The sequence below is a fragment of the Kryptolebias marmoratus genome, linkage group LG16 (genome assembly GCF_001649575.2).
Source record: "Kryptolebias marmoratus isolate JLee-2015 linkage group LG16, ASM164957v2, whole genome shotgun sequence".
NCBI lineage: Eukaryota > Metazoa > Chordata > Actinopteri > Cyprinodontiformes > Rivulidae > Kryptolebias > Kryptolebias marmoratus.
In genome coordinates, this window is record NC_051445.1 from 27,374,533 (window position 1) to 27,386,326 (window position 11,794).

Sequence of the window (11,794 nt, forward strand, 5' to 3'; positions counted from 1 at the left end):
TCTGTGTTTCCCAAATACAATAAAATTGATTAAATTGAACTTAATTGAACTTGTGTTTGTGTTTCTTGCTTGATTTTTATTATCAATAAAGACAAAAGTAAATGGAGTGTTCCACTTGTCTTGAACTGAAACCAGCAGACATCTTTGTCCAATGGGCCAGAGAAAAACACTGATGCATCATATAAATGTTTGGTATTTTTGTTTAAGATTTTAGATTTCCAAATGTGTGTTAATGATTGGAGGAAAACCCAGTTTAAATCTGTTCATCAGTTAGTGTGTGTGCATGTGTATGTGCTGTAATTTGTCAGTGTATTAATGAGAATTAACGTGTGCAGAGGGATTAGCTATCGCTGCAGCTCTGCCAGCCTGTCGGCTTTCAGGATGGGCTCGGACAAAGAGGCTGATTTTAATGTAAATGCAGCAGCTGAGAGGACACAGCGCTCTCAGTGGGGTGACTTCCACCGATCACACACACACACCCACACACACACACACAGTGACCATAAGACATATATTTTGCAAAAGTAACAACAAATGATATGTGACTGTCTGTAGAGTTGATGTGTTTTTGCACCTGTCAGTGATTACATGTATAATCTGGTCCATGGCCCCGTGTTGTGTCCGATCCTGCTGCACATTTATCATTAACCCAACCATTATTCCCAGGCTGGCCTCTGCACCTCTTATTACATGCAAATAGCAGTGCTTTATCTTAGCTGTGAAAGAAAGAAAGCCCCGTTGCTAAAGAAAGGGACACCCTGCTCACTCAAAGCCATTCCTCCATCTCTGAGTGGATTCTGCTGCTGTGCAGACAGCAAACATCTCCTGACCTGAGTCATGGTGTCAGTCAGATTGAGGAAAGAAAAACTGAATATGAACATTACCATCAACCTGTTGTATTTGCTTCACAACACATCACTTTTCATTTAGATTGTATTTGTTCCTGTTAATTGTTCATATGTGTAAATATATATTTAATTAAAGGCCTAGCAATTCTTCCAGGAATGCACATCATCCACCACCTTCCATGCCTGAGTTTTAGACTAAGATGTTGAGATAAATGATTGAAAGTTTTTGTCATTTTGGTCAAACATTGAAAGTAATGTTATGTGCGATATTGTATGACATCACAAGATGTCACGCTCAGGTGATGAATTAATGGACTGGGGTGTTGTCAGCAGTAATACGAGCATTGCTTTGGTCTGTAACGATGAAGAAAAAGTTGACCCGAAAAGCCAAAACTATCAATTTACTGCTCTAACCCTCACCTATGGTCATGACCCAAAGAACTAGGTCCTGGATACAAGTGGCTGAAATGAGCTTCCTTTGTTTGGTGGATGAGCTAAGGCTAGAAGCAGGTGGTACAGAGGAAGCTCGGAGTAGAGCCATTTCTCCTCCTCATCGGAAGGAGTCATTTGAGGTGGTTCAACCTCAGCCTCTGTTTTTTTTTAAATTTCTTTTACAACAGAATAAAATTGTAGGTGCACAACTCACATTCCCATCATAAATTACTCAATGGAAGGCTTTCAGGTGATTTTAATAAATTTGTGAGTCTGTGCAGAAGTTTCACGTTACCGGACAAGGTAAGGTTAAGGTTACTGTCACCCTTCCAACAACATGCCACAGTCAGTGATTCTGTTTGTTTTGCCATTTTCCTATAAATTATTTCATCTTGATAAAAGTTTTATGAGTAGACCAAGTATGCAAACCTTCAGTTGACATCACAGAGTACTTTTGAGTATGTCCATTTGTACTTTTAATGGTAGTTTTTCCTCTTTATTCGCATTTTTATTTAAATTTGTCATTTACTGGTGTTTACTTGTGTTTTGTACAGATGCAGTGAAACATCTGAGCCATATTTGACAACACTCCAGCAGTTTCTGAACAATCTAGCAACAGTAAATGCATAAAAGTGGTTTATGAAAAGAAACAGGGACTGGAATGGCCAGATTTCTTCATCAAAGATCTGCAGCAGCCATTTCAAGCCAAGCCGTTATAAAAACCACATGGCCTGGTCAATGCGTTCTGTTAAGAAGCTGGAACTGAAAGATGATTTTGAAGACGTAATGATGTATCCTACCAGGAACAGCAGAACTGCTGCATCACCTGTCAAACTGACTGCTGATGAGCCCCATATTACCCTATATTACCAATTAGCCCTACAATGCCTGCACCTGCACAACCTACAGGACTGCTATTGCTGACAATAGCTTTGTCAGCAATGGATTTGCACTAGCTCTTAAGAATAATTCCATATCAACATTTTACTTTTAAACACAGGACATTTCCTTATTTTTTCAGGGTTTTAACAGTTAGCAACACTATGGTGATCGAACATTACGACCTCTGTGGTCTGGTTCTTGATGCAGCTTAGAAAAAGGTTCATCATGACTATAATGCACCGCAGCACCACTGTGTTTTGAGCTTAAGAACCTAGGAAATTCCCCCAAAATCTCACTTCTTAGCATGCTTTAGCCTTCAAGTGAGAACTGGTGATCTGTTCTTTTCCACAAGGTTTTGACATTCACACATTTCACATTCAAAGCTATAACATACACTTCTCTTCTATGGGGTAAAATGTTGAAATGAATATGAAAAAAAAAAAAAACTGAAGAATTGACACAAATATTTTTCCTAATGTGGCTGCTGCTAAGAACCACAGCTTCAGTCTGCAGTAAACAAGCTGTTTGCTGCCTCCTGTTCACATCATTTAGGTTTCACCTCAGGTTTCTTCTGCACGTGTTTCATGTTTAACTGCAGCAGGTTCCTGTGTGTGTCTCCTACATGTTAATGAGCACATACCTGTCAGGCAGTTGTGTGCAGGATGCTGCCTCAGGTCAGTGTTTGCTGCCAGAAGAAGCCTTTCCATGGCTGTTTTTTCGCGAACACACCTGGATGCTGTCGCCGCTCTCCGTCTGCAGCTTGACATTTGGTACGGTGAAGATAGAAGACACTGCAGGGCGAACAAAATGCAGCAACATTACAAGTATGACAGGAAGAACATTTCCATGGGAGGTTTTTAAAGATAGAGACTCTTAATATTATCTGGATATTTATCGTCCACTGCCAAAAGGCAGATGATAATGGTTTTGCCCGTGTCTGTGCGTGTGTTTGCTACCTAAATATATCAGGAACAACTGGGTGGATTTCAGTGAAACTTTCAAGAAATAATAATTGGAGAGACATCCACAATGGATTACCTTTTGGATCCACCCCAATTCACAGCCAACTGACTAGAAAACACACAATTGGCTATAATGCAATCAGTTTTAAATATATAGGCTAAAATCTATGATTGTAGTAAAAGTCTTTTACAACACAGTGCTCCTCATTGTGCAAGATCTTCACTTTGAACTTTACCATTAACTGTTGGGTCCACCCTGTTTGTCTGTTAGCAAAATGGATTCAAATGAAACTTTCATAAAATAATTATTGCATGGATACCTACACATTAGTTATTTTGGGGGACAATTCATTTTATTATGACCCCCACAACTAAACAACATTGGTCAGCACAAAAATGACTATAACACAATCAGTTCTACAGATATTGAGCTAAAATTTGAGACATTAACAGACCAAGTGTGACATCTCATGAAATCGTACGAGGTCAGGCATGACGCGGTTTTTAAGGTTTGATAAAAACAAATTAAACTGATATGAATTAAGACTACAACTAAAGGTGGTGGGCGATATGTATTCCTTCAAGGAATGGTAGGCCTTTAATTGAACATGTTCTGATGTGAAACTTTTTTCAGTGATATAATATTCCTGACATAAGAAAGGGTTTATTTAAATGTGTTTTTGAAGGACCATTCATGTGGTATTCCATAATTATTCTGAAAAAATTGTGTTTTTTTCTATTACAGAGAGGAGTTCAAAACACAAATCAACTGGACTTCAGTTCTGCAATTTAAGATGTTTCACTCCTCATCTGAGGAGCTTTTTTAGTTCAGTGCTGGGGGGTGTGGAGTTCCAAGCTTTTAAACTGCATGAGATGTTCTGTTGTGTAAGCTAAATTCAAATGCAGATTAAACTCCCCTCACAATGGAGAGTGACTTAGATTAAAACTGGTTGAGTATCAGGCTTAACGCTCCATTGTACATTTTAGAGAGCAGAAATCTGAGACCTCCTCCTTTGTTTAAAATTGTTTTTTCATCATTTGATGTAAATGGCTTCCTTCGTCCCCGGGCTGAAACAATCTGTCTCTCCAAAATATGAACACTTTGGTCTTCAAAAGAGTGTAGTGTATTGTAGTGAAGTGGTGCACAGCTGAGTCTTGCCCTCTTCTTGTCCTCTTCTGGATTGAGGAAAAGGTCATGTCATTTTGACTCATAGAGAGGGTATTTTATCTTGAAGATAGATTTCTTTTCTCAGCCAGTTCTTGTGCTCCATTTACTGTAAATTGATGCCAGTGTTTTGACTTTGTTACAGATAAACTCCTTTAACGAGAGATTAAAGCTCCACAGATGTCTTATGGCTTCAGCCCTCTGTTAATCAACACTGATGGTTACAGATGTCCCTTTAAGGTTTCTTTGTAATATAAAACTCCACAAAACTACAACTTGGGTTTCTCACTTTATTATCTTCCATAGAAAAGTGTTTAATTCTTTCCAAGACAATTGAGGTGTTGCTGGCAGGATTCCTTGAGTGATTCTGTGTTTGCAGCTGACACCAGACAGTCTACAGAGCTGTAGCATTAAGTCCTTCTCTGCTAAAACAGGGTGAGAAGGCAGATGCTGACTTAGTGGTATAGTGGATCACCGCTGGAATCATGAGCATCAACAAGGGAAATCTTAGGTGAGAGACTTGCATTTTTGTGGGTTTCTTCTTTGCTTTGTCAATCAAATCATTTATGTTTTGTGAGAAATGTCACTTGGGTTTCAGGGTGGGAGACATGTCAAAACTAATGCAGCTTTAGTCTGAGGCTAGGGACTGAATTAATTCTTGAACTTGTTTATACATTTCCTGTTACATAGTTGAAGCATTTTGGTGATGCATGGCAGTTTGAGACTTCTAGTTAGTTTTATTCTGTCCTGATGCATAGTTGATGCACGCAGAACACAACTTCAGTGCAAAGACACAAGTTTGACTTATTTGTGATTAGTTATCTTCTAAGTGTGTTTTTTCCTTTCTTTTGTTGTGAAAAAACAAAACAAAACATGGGCAGCAGTCAGACCAAAGCTGCATCTGTGAGACGGATAGACCTTGAATCATCATGCATAAGCAGCCAAATGCTCTCTTTATGAGTAAAAAATAACCGGGTTCAGTGAAACAATGCAAATTATGGTGTGATGGAGACTTTCCAGAAGGTGGAAGTTTTAATCTTTCCCAGCTGGAGATTCTAAAAAAAATGCTGATAAGAGTGAAACAAGGAGATAACAAAGGCAAACTGAAAATGTGAAACCATTTACTGCTGACTGCAAAGCATTGTGATTGTCAGAGCAGGACAGTAATCAGACAAAGGAAGAGAGTACAGGGTTAATGTAAAGCAGAGCTGAATAAAGCGGAGACAAAAGAGACAAAGCCAGGATGTACTAAATCTGTAACACAATGTCTGACTCAGACACCTCAAGTTTTTAACACTCCAAATTCCCCTCAGCCAACTTCTAATAACCTCAATGCTTCTTCGTCTGAGATACCTCTACCCCAATGTCCTTTACAGGAACCAAGGTTGATCCCGACCTTGACTTGGTTTCACTGCCATCTGTCACTCAGAGAGACCACCCATAAGCACCGAGGACTTTTATCACACTACCATCACAAGTAGTATGATAAAAGTCCTCACAGCTTTCTTCACAGTCACTGGATAGAAGCCAAATTTGGCGTCTTTCAGACAGGATGAAGTTTGAGAACCAATCGAAATGCAGGATATTATGTCAGTGAGATGAAGTGCAGAAACAGAGCAAACAGCTGAGAGCAAGTCTTTTCAAGTAAAAATCTGAACTCCAAGTCATGTTCCAAGTCTTTTGTGATTTTATCAAGTTTGGTCTAAAATCAGCAAAATCATGACTTAAGTCTGACTCGAATCCAAGTCATGTGACTCGAGTCCATACCACTGGTATTATTATGATTAAAAGTTTGAAAATAGTATAAATACTTTAAAATTCTAAGAGTTAAGCTTTATTCTGAGATGGGACAGTGTTCTGGTAAATTGCAGCAACATGAAAAACTAATTTCAGCTGAAATTATGAGGAAAGATGTTTTACATTGAGACATGAGAACTTCTCTGTAAGAATTCTTTTGTAAAATTTGACTTGTTTCTGACACTGCTGTCTTCCAATGTGGATGGTAATTTGATGACTAAACTGGTGCTTCTGAAAACTATTTGAGCAAAATTTATATTTGAGGTATTCTTGTTTTTTGTTTTTTTATTCTAACATTGTTTATAGTTGCAGAAATGCAGAAACCTTTGTTAGTAATAAGTCATACAAAGTGGATTAAATTCACAAAAAACTAAAACAACAATTTTTCCGAGAAATAATGGGATTCTGTAGCAAAAATTACAAAATTTTTGGAGCTCGATAGCTCAAACTTACTTCACAGAAACGTCATTCAAAGTTTAAACCAGTCACAGAAAGTTGGACTTTACATGACTGAAGTGATATTTTAATACCTTTAATGGTTTTTATGAAATCACAAGTTAAGTTTGATGTTTTGGAGATTTTACCACATTAAAGTGTGTTGTTAGACTGTGAGACTGACGCACAACTGATAAATGTTTGAACTCAATTCATTTCAAGATGGCCATCATAGTTAATCGACATTAGCCAACACAGAAACGTCCTTAATTCATTCAGTTTAACAGATATTGAGCTAAAACATGGTAGTAGCTGAGAATCATTCACAACACATACTCAGAGTTTGACATCCTGTAATCTTGCATGAGAACGCTATTTTCAAGTGTTTGTCTAAAACAACCACAGCTGTCATTTTTCAACATGATCTTAGTGTAAAACTCCGGCATGGAAGGTGGCACGTGTTTAAGCCTTTAAATTATTTTTTAGTACTTAAACACCTCTGTGAGATCTAACATGTGAGCTACTATCTTTGTGTTGTTTTTAATTAATTGACGTCAAACTGATCTGTCAGTCACTGCTTTTTGTGGTAATTAATGTTGTTTACAGTGTCCTAATTTTATTTTACCAACAGTTCTGCAGCCAACTCAGGATTTTAACTAATTAGTTTTTATCATATCGTAAAAAACAGTTTAATTTGTGGGGTACTTTTTGATTATCCACTCCCGTATTATTTTTAAAAAACTGCCTTAATTCACTCTCTTTTTCTTCCCTCTGTGGCTCTGCTGCTTTGCTCGTATACGTGTTGAGAACACAGACAGATAAAAGCAGAGCAGAGAAAAGCGGAGAGAGCGAAAGCGGGCATGACAAAAATCAGAATGAGCCGCCTCTCTTCTCTCTCTTTCTGTCAGTGACCGCTGCCTTCTGATTCTTTCCAGACATGACAACCTGCTGGGAGCTGATAACAGGATTATTATTGCTGAAAAATCCTAATCGGGGGAATTAAAGATGGAATTCTCCAATTAAAACTACCACCCTGTCAGTGATGGCACACTCAGGTTTGACTTTTCACACTGTTAATGAATAACAGCTTAAAGGATTGGTGATGTATGTCTGCAGCCTGCCAAAGAATATGGATATGTAGTCATCTCTGACACACTTTTATGCACTAACCCAATTCTGTAGGATTAATTGAAATATAGTCTGACTGAAAAGCTTTGGTTAAAGCCACTAACCCTTACACTCTAAATACATGAAGAAAATCTGCTTTCAACCAGTAGATGTGCAGAAAGCTGCAAGTGTTAAAAGCTAAACGCTGTATGTTTCTGAAATTTTAGAGCCATGGCTTATTTAAAGAGTGCCTTTCTCTCTGGGCAAACAAGTCGAGAAGATAGAAAATCAAACTGAGAATATTGCAGAAGCACAGCAGAGCACCGGCTGGGCTTACTGTCCCAATGGCATCCACATAAGACAGACAGGCTTTTTCTGCGTATTGAAAAAAAACAGCCCCAGGTTGCTGCTGGCTGCCTTTTTACTGACAAACAGGACAGAGAGGAGTCCATATAAAAAGAAAAAAAAATACTAAAGCACAAAGCAGGGGAGAAAAATAATGAAACAGACAGGGACCAAGTTTGTGACTGTAAATGTAAATAAATCATTTTACTTTCACTAGTACACCAAAAGTATAAATTATTGAATTGAATTCTGTGGATTTATGAATTAAGATATAAAAGCAATTAAAGGCTTAGCAGTCCTTGAAGGAATGCATATTGTCCACTGTCTTTCATTCTACTTTTACAACCCTATTCCAAAACAAATTTTGTGTAAAATGTAAATAAATGAGTAGAATGCAATGATTTCCTAATCCTATAAACTCATATTTTAGTCACAGTGGAACACAGTAAACATTAAATGTTGAAACAAAAAAAATTTCAATTTTTATCCTCTCTGCTTAATCCACTAAAATCAATTGTTACTGACTACAACAATTATATTTGTTTCTTTTTTGTTTGCTTGTTTATTAATGCCAGAAAGTTCAAATTTTGAAAAAATTATAGTTTTGTCGCATGTCTGTGATTGATTTATTTTTCACACAAAATTAAACAACTGAAAAAACATCCTCAAAGAGTTGCGACTCCATAATTTTGCCAGGGGTTGTACAAGTTTTAGAATAACATGTGCTCCCACCTAGATGGTGTCTTTTTCAGAGAAGGCCTGGCATATTTCAGCAAGACAAAGCTAAACACAACACTGCATCCATTACAACAGCACATGTAAAGCTTTGTAGCTGAACTGGTCAGCCTGCAGTCCAGACCTCTCACCAACTGAAAATATTTTATGCATCATGTAATGAAAAATTTGGCAAAGAAGACCCAGGACTGTTGAACAGCAAGAATCCTACATCAGACAAGAATGGGACAACATTCTCCTCCAAAACCTCCAGCAGCTGCTCTCCTCAGCTCCTGATGTTTACAGACTGGTGGTAAAAGAAGAGGAGCTGCTTCACAGTGGGAGAAATGATCCTAGAACAACTTTTTTAGACAAGTTGCTTCTATCAACTTCAAAATTATTTTATTTGGTCCTAGAAATTGTACAATTTCTTAGTTTAAACATTTAATGTGTTTACTGTCTTTTATTTATGTTTCCGTTTATGAGATTTGCAAATCATTGCATTTTGTATTTAAGTTATTAAGTACCACACCGTATGGCATTTCATTGTTAAATTAATTATTGTTTTCTTCTTTTTAAATGGATTTGGACAGTGAGGTCCTTTCACACAGGTGAGGAGTCAGAATCCTGCTGAAAAAAGCAGGAGCTAAGGAAACTGCTCAGAGAGCAGAATGTGATTGAATCCTTAGTTGTAAATTGTGTTTTGGAATCTGAATACACACATTTAAGAACTGGAGGCTCACAATTTCAACATGATGTAGAAACAATCTGAAAAATCTCAATGAACTGAAGGACCTTGGGGAAAAAAGAGTGGCCTAAAACTCCTCCACAAACATCCGAGAAACTGATAAAGTCCTACAGAAACACTATTATTGAGAGTTCTTGTTGCTAAAGGAGGTTCTACAAGCTGCTGGATCAGAGGCCCGGTCACAGTTGTCTTTCCAAACGGTTATCCATGTATACAGCTTTTACAGTACATTATAATTTATACTATATACATTGAGCAAAGTGTGAAACTTGGTGACATGGTGATGAGTTACTTACTGTCCTGAAGCTCCCAGAGCCGTGGAGGAAGGTTGCTGAAGTATTCATGGTTCAGCGCTGCCTGTGCTGAGAGCCGGTTCTTTGGGAAGCACTGGAGGAACCTGGAGGCCAACTCCTCAGCGTGGTCCACATAGCCCAGCCTGACACATAAACACACAAAATAAAACGTAAGAATTGCAGAAATATACTGTATATGTTACACCGTAAAGTATCTTCATCTTCACTCACAAAGCTCCAACTCACAGAGCTGCTAACAAAAAAAAACAAACTTTTATTTGCTGGATCTTAAACCTATTCAAAATGCAAGAGAAGAAACAGACACATGTGAAAGGGAACATCCTCACATGCTGACTCCTTTCTACTCTGAGCTTGGATCACTCAGAGAGAGAGAGTGGGTCACTGTGAGAACGCGTTACTACGGCAAAAGATCTTCAGTGCGTGTGTGTGTTCATGTGAGTGAACTCAGTGCAGCATGTTGACACGTCAGTCACAGAACTGAGAGTTCCTCTCGAGTTCTGTGGGTTTGAATCCTCCAGTTAGGCACTCTGACAGCCACTCCCCCAACTCTCAACCAAACAAACCAGTAGAAAAACACATGAGAGAAGAGAAAAGGATAAGAAAAGAAACTCTGTTCAACTCATCAGTAGCACTCAGAACAGATACAGATGTAAAGTTAATGATATGTAACAGGATGTTCAACTTGCTTCCTACTCAAACTGTGGGGCAAAAAGTTTTAGGACAAACTATTTATGTGTAAAATTTAAATGGGTAAAATGAGATCTAAACTATCTTATCTCTAAGGCTGAGCCTGGCCTCCCTCCAAAACCTTTGTTATTTATTTATTTTTTCAGCTGCTTGTATCCAAGATCTCATTCTTTTGTCATGAGCCACGTCTCATGATTATGTGTGAGGGCTGAACAATGGTTAAGAACCATGGCCTTAGACTTAGAGGAGATGATTTTCATCTCAGTTGTTTCACACTCAGCTGCAAACTGTCCCAAGGCCCACTGGAGGTCATGGCCCAAAGACACCAACAGAACCACATCATCTGCAAAAAGCAGAGATGAGACCCTGAGGTTTCAAACCAGACACCCTACTCTTCATAACTGCTCCTTGAGATCCTGTCCAGGAACACCGCAAATGGGTTAGGAGACAAGGGCCAGCCCTGGTGGAGTCCAAACTGCACTGAGAGCAAGCTGGACTTTGTGCTAAGGATGTGGACACAGGTCTTGCTTTTGATCTACTGGGACTGGATAGCCCTTGAAAGTGGCCCTGACACTCCATACTCTTGAAGCTCCCCCAAAGAATGGCTCAGAGAACATGCCTTCTCCAGATCCACAAAATGCATGTAGACTGAAATTTTTAGGTACCCAAATATTATGGGCTATCAGGAAAAAAAATATACAATTGTCACAGCTGATCAACGATCCCCAGTATTAAATAAAAAAGGTTTCATAAATATAGACTAAAGTTCATCAGATTGGACAAACAACACCACCCAGTGACCTGATGTGCTATATGCAGACAGATCTTAAGTGGGCATGAGTTTGTCACACTTCTTTTATTAAACTGCGTTGATCTGCTGTTTTTGGGCTGTTTGTCCTATGTTAAAGTTACAGTAAACTTTGTAAATCACAGCTTGCTAACTAGCATCCTTCGTGGTGGGTTAACCAGAAAATGCAGAAGTGACTCCTTTTATTGCTCCTTATTGTTTAAAGAAGCAGTCAAAAATACAAATAGGGTTTTTCCGCCTTTGGTGTGCAAAATACAACACAGAAACATTTAGGCATGGCACTGCTGTTATTTTTTTTTTTTACAGTTTGTCACCAGCAGTTTCACAATGTTTGTTTTCACCCAAAAGAGGTGTAGCTGTTTGATGGAGAAGGAAGAGACATGATGCTGCTACAATGGAAGCGGTTCAGTTTGCTTGGCCATTAAATGTATGCTTATATGGATCAATTACATCTCAGGAGTCCTTGTTAAGCTAAGAAACCTACAACACTAAAGCAGAAGCTAAAAAAGATGTAATAAACATAGTTGGTGAACTGGTCCCCTGAGGTCCC

At 38.4% G+C, this 11,794-nt stretch overlaps 1 protein-coding gene across 4 annotated transcripts in view; it reads right to left on the reverse strand.

Annotated features, from left to right (window-relative positions):
• The window catches only part of cdk14 (cyclin-dependent kinase 14), a 257,244-nt gene that overhangs the window by 54,236 nt on the left and 191,214 nt on the right, over positions 1 to 11,794 (reverse strand). For all 4 annotated transcript variants that reach the window (XM_037980343.1, XM_037980346.1, XM_037980345.1 and 1 more), the window contains 2 exons: positions 9,732 to 9,871; positions 2,803 to 2,953 (listed from right to left, as the gene is read on the reverse strand). In XM_037980343.1, the coding sequence (XP_037836271.1) occupies positions 2,838 to 2,953; positions 9,732 to 9,871 (256 nt within the window). In that variant the 3' untranslated portion in view covers positions 2,803 to 2,837. The remainder of the gene's footprint in view (positions 1 to 2,802; positions 2,954 to 9,731; positions 9,872 to 11,794) is intronic.